This window comes from Salvelinus fontinalis, chromosome 7 (assembly GCF_029448725.1).
Source record: "Salvelinus fontinalis isolate EN_2023a chromosome 7, ASM2944872v1, whole genome shotgun sequence".
Classification (NCBI taxonomy): Eukaryota; Metazoa; Chordata; class Actinopteri; order Salmoniformes; family Salmonidae; genus Salvelinus; species Salvelinus fontinalis.
Genome location: NC_074671.1, coordinates 49,567,367 through 49,589,265, shown reverse-complemented (window position 1 = coordinate 49,589,265; position 21,899 = coordinate 49,567,367). Strand labels below are relative to the sequence as shown.

Below are 21,899 nucleotides of genomic sequence, written 5' to 3'. Positions count from 1 at the left end.
TGTTTCCTTTCAAAACAGACTCTTTAGGTTTTTAATAATTTACCACAGTCACAATGTAAATTGGAAAGGAATTGAAAGAGCAAAGATTTAGGTATCATGTCCACTTAAATTTGTCACAGATTGTCATACACTCCGTCATAGTTGGGATGCCCAACGCCACTTCTGCATGAGCGTTGGAGAGGCTGGGATCTGGCATGCATTGGTTGCTAAAGATGTGAAAATGGCGGAGTTACAAATGCTTTTGGAAGAGGAGATTCCAGCTGGACGTAGTGCTTTATTAGATAGTTTTACCAATTTAGAAAGAGTTGCCGAGTATTGCGAAAGCAACTATGTTCAGGTAATGATACTTTTATAACATTATCAATTATATATTCTACGAGTATTATCTTTGACTGTGGGCGAAGTGATGGCTACGAGCTATGCCGATGAGGTGCAGCGACTCAACTACAAGGGTGCTCCTGTTAGCGCGACCAAGCTAGGCTATAGATAGCTAGCTAACCTTAGTTAGCTACTTCATGCGGAACGTAGTTATGTTTTTCCTAATATGAAAACATTGGTTGCCGTTCTCCAACCGTCATACATTTATCAAACGTTTATTTAGTTAGTATTTTTACTAACTTGACTTCGTTAGCTATTTACCTCCAACCAAATAATGCTTGCTAGTTAGCTAGCTGAACTAGCACGAATTATCAGGGCACAGCTGGTTTCATGATTGACTGTGTCGTGATGGGGTACACAACAAGGTATTCAGCTACGGTAAGGAATTGGATTTAAAATGTTGGTACACGTTCGGATACCAGAAGAGAATCAAATGAGCCATAAGTAAACGAATTATGACTATAGCAAACGAGCTAACTAATTCCAACTAGCCACGGTTTCTAGTTGGCTGCGCTGCCATTGCTGTCAAATTATCCAGTAGTAGGGGTTTGAAATTCCCAATTCGTGTCAACATTAGCTGATGTCAACATTGGTCGTGAAGAAAATATATATATAATGTGTGGCACTTGGAAGCGTTCTTATCCTGCCGATACTTCGCGTTAGCTAGCTAATGTTATAGCCTTATGTGTGCCAAAACAAGTCACTGCATATTGGATCGGACATCCTGTATCATCAATTCCGAACTTCTTGTGCTACTGACTGTAGAGTGGGAAAATCGGTGTTTCATAGACTACTTACTGGTGGTTCTGGCAGTGGCAGAACAAGCTAAATTGTTCATAACGTTAGTCATGCCATGAAGTACGTATTTTCTAATATAAAGTGAGGTTCTGACAGAGTGTGAAACGTTTGTCAATAGTGCCACTGCCTTGGAACTAGAGGTCTTCACGGGTCCAAAAAGTCGGGCCTGTTCCGAAATGGATCTGGGACTTAACCACCATGACTCGATATGCATAAATTCATTTTTAAATATAGAAACCCGTTCAGGACGGACCCGAGGACAACTACACCCATTCCATATAGACCGGTCGAATCCAGGGCCGATCTGATCCGAGTGATGGAAGCAGCAGAAATTCATGTTTTTAAGCGACTTAATTAATTAACTGGAGCTGATAAAGCCGAGAGGTGCTGCTATAGCAGGCGGGGGAGGGGCCATACTTTGAGCAAGTGACTTGGGGAGGAAGGAGGGAGGGAGAGATGAGACAGCAACCATCCAAGCCGACTCGCCCAATAGTAGACTAATAGCTGCCATAGCTAGGTTATTTATCATCAAACTGGGAGAAGCTAGCTAACGTTAGCTAGCTAGGCTAACTGTGGCTGCAAATCAAATGTTATTTGCCACATGCCCCGAATACAACAGTTATAGAGACCTTACAGTGAAATGCTTACTTACAAGCCCTTAACAAACAATGCAGTTTTAAGAAAATACAAAAAAAAGAGTAAGAAGAATAGCTAACAATTAAAGAGCAGCAGTAAATAACGGGGCTATGTACAGGGGGTACCGGTACAGAGTCAATGTGTGGGGGCACCGGGGTCGAGATAATTGAGGTAACATGTACATGTAGAGTTATTGAAGTGACTATGCATAGATGGTAACATTGCCATTTGATTAGTTGTTCAGGAGTCTTATGGCTTGGGGGTGGAAGCTGTTTAGAAGCCTCTTGGACTTAGACTTGGTGCTCCGGTACTGCTTGCCGTGCGATAGCAGAGAAAACAGTCTGTGACTAGGGTGGCTGGAGTCTTTGACAATTTTTAGGGCCTTCCTCTGACACCGCCTGGTATAGAGGTCCTGGATGACAGGAAGCTTGGCCCCATTGATGTACTGGGCCGTACGCACTACCCTCTGTAGAGCCTAGCAGTCGGAGGCCGAGCAGTTGCGATACCAGGCAGTGACGCAACCAGTCAGGATGGTGCGACTCTAAAACCTTTTGAGGGTCTGAGGATCCATGCCAAATATTTTCAGTCTCCTGAGAGGGAATAGGTTTTGTCGTGCCCTCTTCAGGACTGTCTTGGTGTGCTTGGACCATGTTTGTTTGTTGGTGATGTGGACGCCAAGGAACTTGAAGCTCTCAACCTGCTCCACTACGGCCCTGTTAATGAGAAGGGGGGCGTGCTTGGTCCTCCTTTTCCTGTAGTCGACAATCATCTCGTTTGTCTTGATCACGTTGAGGAAGAGGTTGTTGTTCTTGCATCACACGGTCAGGTCTCTTACCTCCTCCCTATAGGCTGTCTAACTGTCGTTGGTGATCAGGCCTACACCTGTTGTCATAAGCAAACTTAATGATGGTGTTGGAGTCATGCCTGACTGTGCAGTCATGAGTGAACAGGGACTACAGGAGGTACCTGAGCACGCACCCCTGAGGGTCCCCCGTTTTGAGGATCAGCGTGGCGGATGTGTTGTTACCTACCCTTTACCACCTTTGGGAGGCCTGTCAGTAAGTCCAGGATCCAGTTGCAGAGGGAGGTGTTTAGTCCCAGGGTCCTTAGCTTATTGAACTTTGAGGGCACTATTGTGTTGAACGCTGATCTGTAGTCATTGAATAGCATTTTCACATAAGTCTTCCTTTTGTCCAGGTGTGAAAAGGCAATGTGGAGTGCAATAGAGATTGCATCATCTGTAGATCTGTTGGTGGGGTATGCAAATTGGAGTGGGTCTAGGGGTTTCTGGGATAATGGTGTTGATGTGAGCCATGACCATCCTTTCAAAGTATTTCATGGCTACAGATGTGAGTGCTATGGGTAGGTAGTCATTTATGCAGGTAACCTTAGTGTTCTTGGGCAGAGGGACTATGGTGGTCTGCTTGAAACATGTTGGTATTACAGACTCAGACAGAGAGAGGTTGAAAATGTCAGTGAAGACACTTGCCAGTTGGTCAGCGCATGCTCAGAGTACACGTCCTGGTAATCCGTCTGTCCCAGCGGCCTTGTGAATGTTGTCCTGTTTAAAGGTCTTACTCACATCAGCTGCGGAGAGTGTGATGTCCGATACTGTTCCGGACGACTGTGTGATCATGCTCCCCGCACCCGCAGCCGATGCAGTGCATGCACTTTCTCATCCTACAGTTACAAATAACTCCATTCAGAATATTAAGTAGCAGCCTGCCTGTTGGCTCTTTGTCGTTGTAACCTATCCTTCTCCTTTAACTTTTAATTCCGTCAAATCTAATTTTATTGGTCGCGTACACATACACTCAGTTGCCAGTTTATTAGGTACTCCCATCTAGTACTGGGTTGAACCCCCTTTGCATCCAGAACAGCTGGAGTGATTCGGGAAATGTAAACGTTGGTATCAAGGGACCTAACATGTACCATGAAAACATTCCCTACACCACTGCCACCAGCCTGTACCATTGACACCAGGCAGGATGGGCCCATGGGCTCATGCTGCTTATGCCAAATCCTGACTGCCATCATTTTCTTGATAGTGGACCGCCTGTTAGCTTGCACGATTGTTGCCTCTCGAACTCTCATCAACCAGCTGTTTTTGGCCACAGGACTGCTGCTGACTGTTTTTTGTTTGTCGTACCCTTCTCGGTAAACCCTAGACACTATCGTGCGTGAAAAGCCTAGGAGGACAGACGTTTCTGAGATACTGGAACCGGCGCGCCTGGCACCGACAATCATACCACGCTCAGTTGCTTAGGTCACTTGTTTTGCCCATTCTAAAGTTCAATCGAACAGTAACTGAATGCCTCGATCCCTGTGCCTGCATTATATAGCAAGCCATGGCCACGTGACTCACTGTCTGTAGGAGCGAACCATTTTCGTGAACAAGGTGGTTTACCTATTAAACTGGCTACTGTGTATTTTGCAGATGTTATCGCAGGGCAGCGAAATGCTTCTAGCTCCAACAGTGCAGTATACGGCACATGTAAATCCCCAAAATGTTAATTAAGAAATATCAGAAAGAGTAATGTCAGACTGGTGTATATGTATATAAACAATGTGTAATAGTGTGTATGGACAGTATATATGAATAGGAAAGGTATGTACAGCAGTAGTTATTAGGGATGCACAATATATCGGAATCGGACGATATTAGCTAAAAATGCCAACATTGGTATCAGCCCGATGTGTAGTTTAATGCCGATGTGAAAAAAAATGTCAAAGCTGAAGTGCATACCTGTATAACGTAGGTACATGGCGTAATGACGACCAGGTAAAATGTTGCACTACATGTGCAACACAGCATTCCTAACCTAGCCCTCAATGTCTGCTGTGTGGATTGAGCAGTCAAGCAGTCATTTGAAAGAGTAAGAACATTTCAGCAAAGGTGAAATCCATTAACGCCAAGATAATGAAATTCATTGCCCTTGACAATCAACCGTTTTCTGTTGTGGGTGATGTTGGCTTTTGCGACTGGTTGAGCACCAGTACACTAACTTTACCAAGTGCGCTATTCTAAAGATCTTGCCCTACTGGAGTTAAACAGTAATAGGGTCACTGCTATTAGCTTCACGACATACTATGGAACGCCGTTTTGGTCTTTGCGTGTCAAAAAAGATACACGTCAAATAACACTTTAATTCGCTTTTTATTTTGACAAGTCAAATAACAGTTCTATTATAGAATGTTGTGTGTTCTGAATTTGCATGTGCAAGCCAAGCGTCACCACTACTATCAGTAGCGCTGTCAAAGCTGTACAAAAAAGTCTGCAAACAAGCAAAAACCGGTCACGAACAATGTGTTTACAATACCGCGCTGGTAATAAAGCATTTTGTTCGACCGCAACTTCTGGGGTGGGTAGCTAGCTAGCTTTAGCTTGGTACCTAGCTAGCACCAATACAACAAGCCTGAAAACAATGACCAGTAGAAACTGCAGTCATGTTCATTATTCTTAGCAATTATTTAGGAATCATTGTGAGTAAGTATTATCTACGTAGCTACTTGTTGTTTTCCTATTAAAATTGAACTTCAGTATATGAAAATAAATAGCTAGCCAGTTACTTAATTCTGTTGCCCAAAGCTAACGTTATAAGCAGCCAGCTAGCTTCATCTGGCTAGTGAGGCTCGACCTGACTGGGTTATGCGTTGTGAAGCTAGCCACAATAAGGATTAGGCACAGTAGTGGAATTTGCGCTTTTCCCCTAAAATAAAAGTACCTATTTGAAAGTTATGCAGAAGGTTACAATTGGTGGAGTCATGCAATATTTAGACTAGATAATGTTAAACAAGGTTGGAATGTGAAGCAATGAAATGTGGTATCAGTCTACTCGGTGACACCCACAGAACTTAGTAACTTCCGGCGCCGAACAGGATGGCTGCCTCGCTTCGCGTTCCTTGGAAAATATGCAGTATTTTGTTTTTCTATGTGTTATTTCTTACATTGGTACCCCGGGTGATCTTAAGTTTCATTACATACAGCCGGGAGGAACTACTGAATATACGATTAACGTCAACTAACCACCCTTCCTACCAGGAATATGACTTTCCCGAAACGGATCCAGTGTCTTGCCTTCCACCCAATACAATGGACCTGATCCCAGCCGGCGAAGCTACACAACGCCGAAAAAGGGGCAAACGTAGCGGTCTCCTGGTCAGGCTTCGGAGACGAGCACATCGCGCTCCACTCCCTAGCATACTACTCGCCAATGTCCAGTCTCTTGAGAATAAGGTCGATGAAATCCGAGCACGGGTAACATTCGAGAGAGACATCAGGGATTGCAACGTGCTCTGCTTCACGGAAACATGGCTAACTGAAAAGACGCTAACGGAGTCGGTGCAGCCAGCTGGTTTCTTCACGCATCGCGCAGACAGAAACATACATCTTTCTGGTAAGAAGAGGGGCGGGGGGGTATGCCTCATGATTAACGAGACGTGGTGTGACCATCATAACAACACTCAGGAACTAAAGTCATTCTGTTCACCTGATCTAGAACTCCTCACAATCAAATGTAGACCGCATTATCTACCAAGGGAATTCACTTCGGTCATAATCACAGCCGTATATATTCCCCCCCAAGCAGACACATCGATGGCCCTGAACGAACTCTATCTGACTCTGTAAACTGGAAACCACACACCCTGAGGCTGCATTCATCGTAGCTGGGGATTTTAACAAGGCTAATCTAAAAACAAAACTCCCTAAATTCTATCAGCACATCGATTGTCCGACCAGGGCTGGCAGAACTCTGGACCATTGTTATACTAACTTCCGCGATGCATATAAGGCCCTCCCCCGCCCTCCTTTCGGAAAAGCTGACCACGACTCCATTTTGTTGATTCCAGCCTACAAACAGAAATTAAAACTACAAGCTCCCGCGCTCAGGTCTGTTCAACGCTGGTCCGACCAATCTGAATCCACGCTTCAAGACTGCTTTGATCACGCGGATTGGAATATGTTCCGCACGGCGTCCAACAACAACAATGATGAATATGCAGATTCGGTGAGCGAGTTCATTAGGAAGTGCATTGACGATGTCGTACCCAGAGCAACGATTAAAACATTCCCAAACCAGAAACCGTGGATTAACGGCAGCATTCGCGTGAAACTGAAAGCGCGAACCACTGCTTTTAACCAGGGCAAGGTGACCGGAAACATGACCGAATACACACAGTGTAGCTATTCTCTCCGCAAGGCTATCAAACAGGCTAAGTCCCAGTACAGAGACAAAATTGAATCGCAATTCAACAGCTCAGACACAAGGGGTATGTGGCAGGGTCTACAGTCTATCACGGATTACAAAAAGAAAAGCAGCCCCGTCGCGGATCAGGATGTCTTGCTCCCAGACAGGCTAAATACCTTTTTTGCCCGCTTTGAGGATAATACAGTGCCACTAACACGGCCCACTACCAAAACCTGCGGGCTCTCCTTCACTGCAGCCGAGGTGAGTAAAACATTTAAACGTGTTAACCCTCGCAAGGCTGCAGGCCCAGACGGCATTCCCAGCCGCGTCCTCAGAGCATGCGCAGACCAGCTGGCTGGTGTGTTTACGGACATATTCAATCAATCCTTAGCCCAGTCTGCTGTTCCCACATGCTTCAAGAGGGCCACCATTGTTCCTGTTCCCAAGAAAGCTAAGGTAACTGAGCTAAACGACTACCGCCCCGTAGCACTCACTTCCGTCATCATGAAGTGCTTTGAGAGACTAGTCAAGGACCATATCACCTCCACCCTACCGGACACCCTAGACCCACTCCAATTTGCTTACCGACCCAATAGGTCCACAGACGACGCAATCGCAACCACACTGCACACTGTCCTAACCCATCTGGACAAGAGGAATACCTATGTGAGAATGCTGTTCATCGACTACAGCTCAGCATTTAACACCATAGTACCCTCCAAACTCGTCATCAAGCTCGAGACCCTGGGCCTCGACCCCGCCCTGTGCAACTGGGTCCTGGACTTCCTGACGGGCCGCCCCCAGGTGGTGAGGGTAGGTAACAACATCTCCACCCCGCTGATCCTCAACACTGGGGCCCCACAAGGGTGCGTTCTGAGCCCTCTCCTGTACTCCCTGTTCACCCACGACTGCGTGGCCATGCACGCCTCCAACTCAATCATCAAGTTTGCGGACGACACTACAGTGGTAGGCTTGATTACCAACAACGACGAGACGGCCTACAGGGAGGAGGTGAGGGCCCTCGGAGTGTGGTGTCAGGAAAATAACCTCACACTCAACGTCAACAAAACAAAGGAGATGATTGTGGACTTCAGGAAACAGCAGAGGGAGCTCCCCCCTATCCACATCGACGGGTCAGTAGTGGAGAAGGTGGAAAGTTTTAAGTTCCTCGGTGTACACATCACGGACAAACTGAATTGGTCCACCCACACAGACAGCGTTGTGAAGAAGGCGCAGCAGCGCCTCTTCAACCTCAGGAGGCTGAAGAAATTCGGCTTGTCACCAAAAGCACTCACAAACTTCTACAGATGCACAATCGAGAGCATCCTGTCGGGCTGTATCACCGCCTGGTACGGCAACTGCTCCGCACACAACCGTAAGGCTCTCCAGAGGGTAGTGAGGTCGGCAGAACGCATCACCCGGGGCAAACTACCTGCCCTCCAGGACACCTACACCACCCGATGTCACAGGAAGGCCATAAAGATCATCAAGGACAACAACCACCCAAGCCACTACCTGTTCACCCCGCTATCATCCAGAAGGCGAGGTCAGTACAGGTGCATCCAAGCAGGGACCGAGAGACTGAAAAACAGCTTCTATCTCAAGGCCATCAGACTGTTAAACAGCCACCACTAACATTTAGCGGCCGCTGCCAACAAACTGACTCAGCTCCAGCCACCTTAAAAATGGGAATTGATGGAAATTATGTAAAAATGTACCACCAGCCACTTTAAACAATGCCACCTAATATAATGTTTACATACCCTACATTACACATCTCTTATGTATATGTATATACTGTACTCTATCATCTACTGCATCTTGCCATCTTTATGTAATACATGTACCACTAGCCACTTTAAACTATGCCACTTTATGTTTACATACCCTACAGTACTCATCTCATAGGTATATACCGTACTCTATACCATCTACTGCACCTTGCCTATGCCGTCTGTACCATCACTCATTCATATATCTTTATGTACATATTCTTTATCCCTTTACACTTGCGTGTATAAGGTAGTAGTTGCGGAATTGTTAGGTTAGATTACTTGTTGTTATTACTGCATTGTCGGAACTAGAAGCACAAGCATTTCGCTACACTCGCATTAACATCTGCTAACCATGTGTATGTGACTAATAAATTTGATTTGATTTGAACACAACTGTGAAGAGCTTACGCAAATAACGTAACGCTCCTGGGGCGGCAGGGTAGCCTAGTGGTTAGAGCATTGGGCTAGTAACCGAAAGGTTGCAAGTTCGAATCCTCCAGCTGACAAGGTACAAATCTGTCGTTCTTCCCCTGAACAAAGCAGTTGTTCCTAGGCTGTGATTGAAAATAAGAATTTGTTCATAACTGACTTGCCTAGTTAAATAAAGGTAAAATAAATGTAAAAATATTAGCGTTGTAGTTCTTATTGCGGGACTGTGACTGAAATCACCTCCCCAGTCAGCCTATTGTTAGTATTGACATTTATTTTGCACTGTACAGCTTTATCTAAGGGTTGGGGACCAATGAAAGAGGGTAACAGTCTACTGTACCCCATATTTTTTCCCCCAACATCCTCAGAGGTATCAGACTCCAAAACATCCAAGCAGTATTGTTTTTCCTCATGAATAGTGTTCAATACACATAGCTTGACAATAAATGTGGTTCAATTCAGTTGTTTCAGAGTCCTGCAATAAGAGCTACGATGCTAATGTTCTCTGGGTGTCACTGAGTAGACTGATACCCAGATGTCATTGAGCCACAATCCATAGGTAAGGCTGTACAGTGAAATAAGTATGCCCCTAATGCAATTCTAAAGTACAATACATCCAGTGTGATTGCAACAGATTCTTGTTAAATTAACAAATTGTCTTTTGTAGATTTTTTTAAAAATATAACATTCCAACCTCGTTTAGCTTGATCTATTCAATTATGGCATAGTTCTACTATTTGTATGCATTTGCATCACTGTCAATGACATACTTTTTATTTTGAAGGCTAACCGCAAAGTCCACTATTGTGGCTAGCTTCACATAGATGGGTCCGACCACCATTAATCAAATAAGAACCCGAATTTATAAGACAGTTATTTTAGATGATGACGCCTAGCTATATAGTTACCTAGCTAACCATCGCTACTTAAACAGATTATGTTGTTTTGCTATGTTTTTGGGGAAGAACATTGTTTTGCATCCATGAGCAAGCTAGCTTTTTTTAATGAACAGCAGTGTAGGTGCGCGAGACAACTTTACCAGCATCATAGCATACGTATCGATTAATCGTTGTGACATATGAAATACGAGTGATAGTGTAATCCATGTGTAATAACTACGTAAATTTTTTTATGAACGCGTTAAATTATGTGACGTGCAGTCATATTCAGGTGCTGGTTGATCACCAAGTTATTTGACACGTAAACAACTTCTCTGCTAGAAAACGGCCTACGTGGCATCTATTACTCAGACACATTTATCTAATCCTACCCGCAGACAGTGAGACAGACCTCCCCGTCAGTGCAGCGGATCTGATTTTGTTTACTGAAGACCACACGTTGCGCATTTTATTTTTTTAACTTGAGAAATACTACACCAAACACCTTAACTAGATGTTAAACTGCGTGACTAAAATGTGAATTAGTGACATATTTCTTGACTATTTTGAAGAAGTAATGCTGGCTTTGTTCCTATGGTGTCTCACGGGGGCAAACATCAGTAACTGCCACATCGAACCACACCCCCAAGACTGAAATCTCGTTTTTTTTCATAATGAGCAACAGAGAAACACATGCCAGAATCCATGCATCCAGTCTGTCTTTAACAAACGTCCATGGAATTCAGGTCATATGGGGGAGGGTAGAGGATTGTCCTTTGAGAAAAGTAATGTCATTCAGCACATACTGTTAACAAGGGAAGTCTTGGTCAGAAAAGCAAGGAAAGCTTCATCTCCAGGAAACTGTTTCCCTCTGAAAACATATGGCCTTAGCTTGCCTAGTCATCCTTCAGCCCCTGCAAGATCCTATTTATATGATATCGATGCTCTCTTTTTTTATGCTGCCTGGCTTTGTTGTTTTGTTATTGCCTCTCTACTCTCGTTTCTCTGTTACTGATGTCTATCTGTTTATCCTCTTTCGCACTCTCACTCCTTAGTCACCAGATAAGCACAGAGCGTTGGAGGAGACTAAGAACTACACCACCCAGTCCCTGGCCAGCGTAGCCTATCTGATCAACACCTTGGCCAACAATGTCCTGCAGATGCTTGACATTCAAGCCTCCCAGCTCCGCCGCATGGAGTCCTCCATCAACCACATCTCACAGGTGCGGCTGCCGGGATGTGGAACACTCTGTATATATACACACACACACACACAGATGCACACGTTGCAAAATACACACACATCCATATAGCCTATGAATACCTGATTCGAAACGATAAGCCTAGTTCAAAAATATGTTTTGTTCAAGTCTGTCAAGAAATAGACTTAACTGTAGTTCTCCCCCTTGTGCGGCCCCAGACAGTGGACATCCACAAAGAGAAAGTGGCAAGGCGGGAGATTGGCATCCTGACCACCAATAAGAACACCTCTCGCACGCACAAGATCATTGCTCCGGCCAATCCAGAGAGGCCGGTGCGTTACATCCGCAAGCCAATCGACTACAGCCTGCTGGATGACATGGGCCACGGAGTCAAGGTAGGGAGCAGTGGGGCATTGACGGTTACGACTGGATTCCTGATGATAGTAGTACGTCTTGTTTTTGTACTGGAGTGAGTTATCATCAACCTTTTTGTAGCACTAAGATCATGGACAAACACTGATCTTAGCACGACAAACGTTTTGGAGGAAACTCCCCCCCTGTTTGGTACAAAGACAGTAGTAGGCCCTTGGGATAAGCACGAGGGCGTGGTGGTAACAGTGTGAGTCACTTTGTCTAGGACAGTGTGTGACTTGTTCGCTGCTTCCCTAACATCTGTGGACTGTAGGCCTATAACATTGCTACGTATTTTTCTGTGCATTTTCTCACTATTAGTCACTAATCCTCCTTTCTCTTTCTCTCTCTTTGCATCACTTATTTGCCTTTTTAAAATGAACCTAGTGGTTGCTAAGGTTTAAGGTAAGGACTCTAAAAACAAAGTTGGTATGCGTGTAAGACCAGAGTGCGTTTTGTCTGATCCCAGGTTATGTTGTGTTGCTCTGTTGACTAGTACTTCCCTGTTGTTGTTTTTTATCCTCTCTCACCGTGTCCTACAGGCCAGTGCTCAGAACATGAAGGCTGGAGCCGCAGGTCTCCCTCGCACCAACCCACCCACACAGAAGCCGCCCAGCCCACCCATGTCAGGGAAGGGAACCATTGGGTATGTAGACGTGGCAGGTACCACAACCCCTGTCCATGCTGCTCATGTCCTCGAGAAAAACATGCTTTCAGTGTCAGCCAACCACGATCAGACATCTAAAACATGTTCATCAATAGACAAGATCTGATCATCCAGGCATCAGGTGTCCCTTTGTACTACAGATTGCTGTAGTGTCCCTCTGCTCCTCCTAAGCCCCGTATGGTGGGCTAGGGACCAGGCTACCACCTCACCACCCAGCAGCGACCTTCAGTGACATTTAGTTAAGGTCCGGAGCAGACCTCTCTGTGAAAAGGTCAAAGCTAGCCTGTGGCACATTTATATGCTGTTTGGTGATCTAATTAATGTGCATACCTAATTTCTTCAGATGTGTGAGGTCATTCCAGTGAACGGGTATCTTCAAATCTGTTTATTGACATTATGGGCTACTGTTATTGTTGCTCTGTCCTGTTATGTGTCCCTGTCCAGTTTGTATCCCCCTCTACAGACCTGTCCATAACAGTAATGTATGTAATGGTTTATAACATTGTGTTTTATGTTTCTTCTAAAGTTTAAGTGCTGTTTGTGTGTGTGTGACTTTCAAACATGTCCCCCCCCCTAAAACGAGACGCATGCTGGTAGTCCATGACACACTGCCCTAGTCCAGTTTCTGGTGTAGAGGAGGCATCTCTGTCTGTGGTGTTTTGGTTGCTTTTGTCCCCCGCCCCCGTATGTGTGATGTCATGTGACTCCTCCCCCCTCAACTCTAATTCAGGCTGTTCATGCTCTCCATGGCAACAGCGCTCAACGTTCCATCCCTTAAACAAGCACAGGGGGAGAAAAGACTTGGCTGCTCATCCATACTTTTGAGGCTTTTTATTCCACTGAAGCACATCAATAGACGTCACTGTCCTCGGTTGATGTTGGGCTGTGTAAGAACTGAAGCAGCAGCAGCTGTATATACGACTGATGCATTTAATGCCTTTTCCCACCTACACCCCATTTTTTGAGTTTGCACTGGTTCTCTTTTATTTATTTTGGTTCCCATGTTTGTCCTCCTTTTCTTGTCCTCCTCCACCCCTCACTTGTGGATGTTAAACTCCTCTCATACCCCTCCCCTCGCAGGCGCCACTCCCCCTATAGGACACTCGAGCCGGTGCGTCCTCCCGTTGTCCCTAACGACTACGTCTCGAGCCCGACGCGCCATGGCAACATGGCGCCCCCACAGCAGAGCCCTGCACGCACTGCGTCTGTTAATCAGAGGAACCGCACGTACAGGTACCCCGCCCCGCATGCTCCCAGCACACCGCTAGCTAAAAACACGTCTAGAACACACTTCGAGCGGCCCTGGACTCACTGAACAGACACTCTTAGATTCAACTGCCCTGTAGTAAAGATCAGCTGCAATAGATTATAAACACTGTAGCTACATGCTACTAAACTACTTTTTCCCCCAACCCTACCCACATGACTGGTAAAATAATATCACTAGAAAAACTGGTCTGAAACACTTTGAATAGGCACTACACCAAGCACACAGAACGAACGTACAGCTCAGATAGGAATGTATTCAAATATGTTTCTTTATCACCTGCGTAACAGCAGAGGAAGATCAGATAAGCACGAGCAGCTCTGGGTGTCACTGAGGCTCCTACCAGGCAGTGCGAACAAGATCTTAAGGACTACATGACAGAGTATCTGCCACCAGAGAATTGAAGCTTGGCCATTGTAATACAGCTGATCCCTTTTCTCCGTCAGTCCCTTCTCTATTTCCTTCTGAGCACATTATTACGTTTGAAACTGACGTTAAAACTAATAGTAGCAATGGTTGACCTTGACTTAAATTAAACAGACAGTTCTTTCAGCTCAACCTATCTATGCGTTGGTCCTTTCTTCCATCCATCCAGTTTCTCACTCATTCCCTGTCTCCAGTCTCCTCCTCCTTTTATTATCGCCTTGATTTTCTTCAGATGCCTCCAGCTTTGTGGCGCCTCTGTCTTTGTCACGTCATGTCTCACTAATGGACCACCGCTAAATGTCATGTTGTAATTTGTGACGTTTTATTCATTTCTTTATTGCTGTACATGTCATCTCAATGCAGAGCTGTTCATTTAAATCCATTCAGTGCTAGGTAGGTGTGGGGCAGGATTTTGGGCCAGGAGAGTCTGGTTTGGTAGGTTGTGCTTGCAGGTCCTCTGATACCAATAGGGCTCAGAGGGCCGGTTTCGTGCACCACAGATTAAACCTAGTGCTGGACAAAAAAATCACTACTTTTTAGTCCAGTAGTAGGCTTAATCTGTATCTGGGAAACCGGCCCTACAAAGTGTATATATAACCTCTAATCTAGACGGTAAATGACTTAATGCAAGCTGGTGTTGATTGGGTTATGTGATGGGCTGTGTGACATCATTAGCAGCGGCAGCAGTGGAGGCAGCCACCCCAGCAGCAGCAGCCGCAGCAGCAGCAGAGAGAATAGCGGCAGCGGCTCCGTGGGCTTGCCTATCGCCGTGCCAACGCCTGCCCCGCCCCCCACAGCATTCCCAGGTAAGGTCTGGCCTCATGCCCTGCCCACTGTCTAAGCTCCGCCTACTAGCTCTCTAAAGAGCAATACGGTCTGTCAGACTGCTTTAAACTCTCTCCTTCCTTCCCCCTTGATAGTGTCTGAGCACCTGTCTTTATCTCCTTCTCCTGTCTTTCCTTTTCCTTTCTTCTTTTTTCCACTGCCTTCCTCCCTTTCCCACCTACTGATGGTGCAGGTACCGCCCCTGCCCTTCCCAACCCTGCTAAGCCACCTCCCACTACCACCACTACTCCCGTCCCACCTGATGGCCTCCCTGTACTTTCTCTAGCTCCTAACCCCTCCCCCACCCCCCCTCCTGAGGGTCCACCTGTGCCCCCTCCCCCACCCCAGCTCCCCACTGCTGTCTCTAGCACCGGCCCTGCTGCTTTCAGCACCCCTGCACAAGGTGAGTGTCCCACCACCACCATCCCTGCATCACGTCCATCTCTCCCATCATCCCAGGACCTGTATCTGTCTGTGTACCGGCAGGCATGTTGTCACGTGGGCCGGTCATTCTCCACCCCTGCATCATCAGAGTTCCTCCGTCACCCTCCCTATCACTGTCTGATCTGTCACTCTGTCTTTTTCATCTGGGCGTCTCTATCTCATTCCCTCCTTAGGGCAACTCTCTCCCATCGCTCCCAGTCACCACCTGCATGCCATCATCACACCTTGTGCATGAGTTAAATTGTTCTTGTGTTCTTACAGTAAGTGATGTTGAAAAGGGTCTTTGACTTGAAATCTGCCATGATGATGTCTGAATACCAAAAACAGCAAAGTGCATAAATTGATCCCATGAATTAAGTGCATCATGTGACAGGAACCAGAAGTGATAAGTTCAGCGACATAGCTACAACGTACCAAAATCTCTCTCTGGTTCCCCATGCTGTCTGTACCCCAGGTGCCCCCCAGTTCTTCAGCATGAACCGACCGGTGCAACCACAGAACCCTCCTGCGGTGGGGGGGTCTCTGCCGTACCGCCGGCCCGCGTCATTGACGGGCCAGCCCAACTCCAACATGCCCCTGGCCCTGAACCAGCCCCAGCCCAACGGAGGACCCCACTTCAACCAGGTCCCAGGTAACAGCCCTGACCAGCAACACTATCACTCCTCCCAGAACGCAAATTGTCTTTTGTGTTTAGATATTGAGTCTGCATTTTAGAGCTTTCTTTCATATATTACTGTCTGGTTTGGATCCCGGAGCGTTTGGGCTCCTGGTCCATCCTGTAACTCATTTGTAGAAACAAAATGTATACCGACCCAAATTATTTCTGTTACTTGGGAGTTTGGTTAAAAAACATTAAATACTAGCTGACAAGTTTTCAGTTCTTGTGGAAGCAAACTGTCATTTTGTGAGTTCCCAGAACCTCACTGGAGTATTGAATTCATACACGAAAACGCCATTTGATTTCAGCAGACAGGCAAACCTATGGGAAGGCACAAAGCGCCAAGGTCTCGGCAGCTCGCTGTCTTTTTTTGTGTGAAATGATTCCTGCTCTTGATTTAACCCTTTTTAATGCCTAGTCTGCCTACTGATCTAACTGGCTTCTATCATGTTCTAAATTCTAATTCCACCACATCTCTCTTTCTGCCTTCCTTCCTCTCCTTTCTTTCCTAATTACAATCTGCTCCTCTTTTTCTTCCCTCTTTCTTTCTCCTCTCTCGCTCTCCCCGCTTCTCCTGTGGTGTGGTGTGTCTGTAGCAGGTCCTCTTGTTGCCCCCCCTCCCCCCTCCATGCAGATCACTCCCCAGCTCCCTCTGATGGGCTTTGTGGCTCGGGTACAGGAGACCAGTAAGTGGCTTTTAGCTCCTTTGCCTTGTTGCCTCGTCTTCGCAGTGCCTCCCTCCTGCATGTGTTTATTTTACTCACGACGTGAGTCTATTTTTGTCGATACTTCAAAGCTGAACTATCCATCAACCTCGGTTTACCTGTCTGAAATAAACTTCTCGTCTGTGCACGTTGAAATTGTTCTCCTTTCCCCCAGTTTTTCTTTATACACTTTCAGCATGGATACCCAACCAACCACTGCAGCCCTATGCCACATGCATGGGAATGCCAGTGTCAGTCAACATGTAACTAACCAACCAGTGGAATGTAGGCATGGTGGTTCCTGACTGTTGTCCCCCCCCCAGTCTCAGACGTGCCCCCTCCCCCGCCTCCCGTAGAAGAAGCTGTGTTTGAGGAACCCACCCCGCCCCCTCCTTCTCCAGAGGACTATGAGGATGATGAGGAGGAGGAAGAGTCGGCCGTGGTGGAGTACAGTGATCCCTACGCAGAGGAGGACCCCCCGTGGGCCCCACGCACCTACATGGAGAAAGGTAGCGAGTGATTCTCTCTTCCACCCTGATCTAACCCCTGCCCTGTCCACTTCTCCTGTTCTTCCCTCTGTCTTTCGCCCTCTCATCTCCCCTGTCCTCTACCTATCTCCCCTAACCTCTTCGTTCCTCTAACATCTTCCTCTCTCATTGGTGCACAGTGGTGGCGATCTACGACTACGCGGCGGACAAGGAGGACGAGCTGTCCTTCAACGAGGGCGCCATCATCTACGTCATCAAGAAGAACGACGACGGCTGGTACGAAGGAACGATGAGTGGCACCACCGGCCTCTTCCCCGGGAACTACGTCGAGTCCATCATGCACTACACCGACTGAGGAAGAGGAGAGGTATAGATAGGAAGGTCAAAGACTTTGTTAGGCAGAGCATGATCACATTGTGGAAGTCGACGAGGAGGAGATGAGCGTTCATGAAGAGTATACAACTATCCTCAACCGGTCTACCAGATGAAGTACATTGTACAACGGCCACTTGTAGATATTCCCTGTGTTTTTGAATGATATGAGACTGTATGGTGGTGGTTTTTGTATGTACTATTAGGGCTTCATTTTGTCTTTACTATTATTATAAGGAAGGCCACAAGGATTATTGTGATTTAAAAAAAAAAAGAATCTCATTTCCTTTTCCCGTTTTGCGCTTATTTTAACGTTTTTTATTTATTTGGACCATGTATTATATAGGGAGGAATGGTACGGCGGGCAGGGCTGCTGATTTAAGGATAGAAATAGGTGTCAGATGATCCCGATGAAGTTCTCTACTCTTAGCCCAAGAGAAGACACTAGATGAGAATGCTTTTTCCAATATTTTCTCTCCTGACATTCCCAGAGCCTTTCTAGACTCATATTTTATTTAAATCCAGGCGCTCCTATTGGTTAGTGGGATGAGGAGATGGACTGTTGCTCTTGAACTTTATAGGATGCCAAGTTTGGCGACATAACAAAGCTGACAGTCCCTGACAAGCACATACTTTGTCTACATTTGACAAAACATTGACATTAGTGGCGGGGAAAAAAACATGAAACTGATGTTTTTAGCTCTTCTGAACACCCATTTTGAAACTCTCTTCAGTTTGGATTCAGTAGTTAATGAATTGGTGCTGGCCCCAGGCTAGCTAGGGCAGCTTAGAACACTAGGGCTTAGAGCATGCTCAGTCACTACTGCACTTGCCTCACTTCACAGGCCAGTTCTTGTATCCGGATAGATAGGTAGAGCAGTGGTTCTCAACCTTTGCTCCCTGAGATGGCTAGCTGACACTGATTTGGGCAGCTCTAATTGAAGATGTTGGCTTCAATGGCACAAAACACTGAGATAGCTGTCTGGCCTAAAGTAGAAAGGATAACTCAAATTGTAAAATTAGTGAGTCTTAAGTCACTGCCTCACCTTGTAATCAAGACAGAGAAGAGATTGACTTTGCCTGTCTTGGTAGAGGGACTGTCAGGAAGCCTCCTTTTAAGTAGACAAATACTCTGGCCACTCATTTGCATCAACGATTTCAATATTTGATTCTTATTGTAGGGTGGCAGACTGCATGTTTTTGGGAAAAAAATGATTCATGAGTCTCCTTTTCTGCTATATTATTATTCCTATCTTAATATTTTAGATATGGTGTGGTTATTGGTTTGGTTTTAAATATTCACCCATATTACCATCGTTGACAGGTGTGGTTTCATGACGCATTTATAGGAGGTGATAAAGGAAGCTTGTGCCATATTGAAGTGTGTGTGTGTCTAAGGTATCACTTCCATTTGCAATAAAAATAGCCAGTGGGATGGGTTTGAAAATGTAGATCTTTGAGTTTGGAATTGAAAGCACATACCTTTGTAGTAAGATAGTTAATTGTTACTGAAATAAAATGATAAAAAGCTGTATTACTGCCTCAGATGAGGACTAATTAAAATGAGCATAAAAGCCAGCCGTTGATTGTAGAAATTAACCAACAAACCGGCACCAAAACCTTTCAATGGGTTTATCATGCTGAAACTGATGCATTGAGTGTTTATATGAGGTAGAAATATTATTTCCAATGTGCTTGTCTGTCAGTCAAATCCTTTATTTATTAAAAGTGGGTCTGTTCTTGCATGCCATTTATCTTAATACTGTAGTGGTGTCTGAAACCCAGTTGGCCCTTCAAAAGGCAGCCCCAGAACTGGACCCTAGGGGCACAGTCAGCAGAGCACAACTTTATTGAATATTCAGATATGTTATGTAGCATAAGGACTCATGTCAGCTCTATTCAGGACATTTCTATCTGCAATGTTCCACAACGCTGTGCAACGCTAAATGTAACCCCAGGTACTACTAAACCAGCCTCATCCAAAGACTAAAGTGTAAGCTAAATCCATGTCAACGTCTGAAGATCATTAAAGTTATGGGATTTGACTACTCCAGGAGGAGCCATTCATTTAATGTGTAAATGGAGAATATAAGTGTAAGAACAAGTGTTCTATTCCCTCAGCCCAAGATCTCTCTGGATATCAAGTTAAGTAAAACAGTCCATGCCATTGTGTTGCACAGTAAAAAGGTTTAACTTTAGAAATAAATATCATATTTGTAAAACCATGAGAACAAAAACCAATAAAACAATTAAGATTTATTGTGGTATTAATCTTCCTTTTTACAGACTATATAAACAAGTTAGTTGCTCCATTTTCAGACAGACCTGGGGTATGAGATTCCTCTTGTTTCATCCCACTGTACTAGTGACAGCAGATACAAAAATCATTCATTTTCTATGCTAAAGTAAGCATACTCTCATTGAGTTGATATTTCATCAATCTAGGTATACCTTATAACAGTGTAATTAGCTGACTTAAGTGTCCGTTTAAACACTTTCTTTAACAATAAACCCCAGAGTAAAAAAAAAAAAATTCCACAAAATATTGAAAAGCTGGACATCTTATTTTTTGAAGAGAAGAGTTGCCCCCAAATAAATGGTACTTTACGCAAAGTGAAAAATGCATTAGTTTTATACAACAGTATTGACTTGGAATCATCTTGACTTAAATTTGACAACTCAAAACTACCAGCAGTACAGAAGAGTAAAAGGATCTATGAGGGGTGGTATAGGAGAGAGAAGGGTTAAAAATCTCACTGCAGACAGTGAGTGAAACTATACATGGGTTGTCTGAAGCAGCCAGTCCCCTTTCACTTTAAGGCTCACAGATGAGTGTCTCGACCACAAACTTGTTCTCAAAGTGACGGATCGTCCTGCAGTTCAGGGCTTCACGCTTCTCCCTGGCTGCAAGGTACAGATGAAGGAATATGTATTAAAAATGGGTGTGTAGGCCTATATAAAACATCTGCTATAGCACCTGTTCATTGGCCTGAGTATAATGCTGTGTGTTCTCAGGTCCACCAAAGGGCCGAAGGAATTTCACAATATGGTCAATACATGACTATTCGGGGTACATCTTAAAAAGTGTGTGCCAGTACTGACCCAGTATGGTGTGTGTGTGTGAGCAGTACTAACCCAGTATGGTCTCTCTGCGTTCCAGCTTGTAGGTGTCTCTGCCCTTGCAGAGGCTGTAGATGAAGTATCCCAGCTGGTCAACGTTCTCCAGACGCTCAGTCACCATCATCTGCTCATGGACCAGGTAGGACTGGGGAAGGTAGGTACCAGCCTAGGGGGGCGGGGGGGGGGGGGGCAACACACACCATTAACATTTTTTCCTCCAACATTTGATAGATTTAAAAAAAAGAATATTGAAATACATATAAACAGCTCCAGTCGTATGTGTGTGTGTGTTACAGGTATCTTGATGTTGATGAGCAGCTCCAGCAAGTCCTTGGGAGGCATGACGATGGAGGTGTTGAGGGGGATGATGTAGCACTTGTTCAGGCTCAGGTCCAGGTAGGCTGTCAGCCTCTGAGGAGGAGGAAAGGAATTAGATCCAACACTACAAAAACACCCGGAGGTACTTTACATTCATACCTCAACACATGATTACGTTCAACAACTTAAATTCAGCACGTGTTTTATTAACACAGTATTGAACACTTACCGGTTTCTAGAAATAGGAGTTTGACGGCTAATACGCTGGAGGAATGATTTCCCTCTGAGCCGTAAATGCATGGTAACAGCTAGATAGACCGAGCTCTGTGATGTCACATATGCAGTATCTCTCAACAACAATTCAGACCACTGTGTGTGTAGGTTTCCATACAATTAAACAGAGTCATGTGAATTTTCTAAAATCCACATGAAAACATGCACATTCCCCCACCAGATATGCATTTCATCAAATTGACTTGTTGCGGATAAAAGGCTGTGCTTGATGACTTAATACCGTTTGCAGTTAAATTCCCATGTACCAAATAAAAACATACAAGTTAAATGGGTTTCCATCAGATTTTCAGTGTGCCCACTCTGGTATTGCCAAATGCGCTCAAGCCAACAGCTCACAGATACATATGGGAGTATGAGCCTACATGACGGGATTATGGACAAAAAAGCTAGATTATTTTTGATTTGTCAAAACGGCAGCCAAGCACTGCTGATCATGTCACCAGAATAAGACTCTGGATATTTATTGGAAAGGCGCACCGTGCTCATTACCTTGCACGTTCACCACTCTGAAGTTCTTCAAAACCGATTTAATCTGTAGCCTAATAAACTGCATGGTTCCCAAACAAGTCGCAGTGAGAGGTGCACATGTCATCGCGTGACTCCAAGTTTACTTCGATGTG

General features: G+C 45.2%; 2 protein-coding genes across 21 annotated transcripts in view; one reads left to right on the top strand and one right to left on the bottom strand.

Annotated features, from left to right (window-relative positions):
* Window positions 1–147: 147 nt before the first annotated feature.
* Window positions 148–19,806, top strand: LOC129859594 (abl interactor 2-like). 19 transcript variants are annotated; one of them, XM_055929553.1, is made up of 12 exons: window positions 148–337; window positions 11,139–11,306; window positions 11,504–11,680; window positions 12,084–12,101; window positions 12,239–12,342; window positions 13,444–13,596; window positions 14,732–14,862; window positions 15,075–15,284; window positions 15,780–15,956; window positions 16,583–16,669; window positions 17,011–17,196; window positions 17,355–19,806. In XM_055929553.1, the coding sequence occupies exons 1-12, from the start codon at window positions 167–169 to the stop codon at window positions 17,528–17,530; spliced, it is 1,758 nt and encodes a 585-aa protein (XP_055785528.1). In that variant the 5' UTR covers window positions 148–166; the 3' UTR covers window positions 17,531–19,806. The 19 variants fall into 19 exon arrangements, with proteins under 19 accessions (XP_055785528.1, XP_055785527.1, XP_055785526.1 ...); XM_055929552.1 differs by having other exon boundaries at window positions 16,580–16,669; XM_055929551.1 differs by having other exon boundaries at window positions 15,066–15,284.
* Window positions 19,789–21,899, bottom strand: part of LOC129859597 (integral membrane protein 2B-like) — a 9,675-nt gene continuing 7,564 nt past the window's right edge. For both annotated transcript variants that reach the window (XM_055929573.1, XM_055929571.1), the window contains exons 4-6: window positions 20,962–21,078; window positions 20,683–20,833; window positions 19,789–20,451 (exon numbers count right to left, since the gene is read on the bottom strand). In XM_055929573.1, the coding sequence (XP_055785548.1) occupies window positions 20,363–20,451; window positions 20,683–20,833; window positions 20,962–21,078 (357 nt within the window). In that variant the 3' untranslated portion in view covers window positions 19,789–20,362. The remainder of the gene's footprint in view (window positions 20,452–20,682; window positions 20,834–20,961; window positions 21,079–21,899) is intronic.

Bases quoted from the DNA above. Each gene is read 5' to 3' on its own strand.
- LOC129859594 (XM_055929550.1), top strand. From the start codon at position 167: ATGAGCGTTGGAGAGGCTGGGATCTGGCATGCATTGGTTGCTAAAGAT. The intron at 13,597-14,731 runs GTACCCCGCCCC...TGACATCATTAG, and splicing joins CAGAGGAACCGCACGTACAG to CAGCGGCAGCAGTGGAGGCA. The intron at 14,863-15,065 runs GTAAGGTCTGGC...TCCCACCTACTG, and splicing joins GCCCCCCACAGCATTCCCAG to ATGGTGCAGGTACCGCCCCT.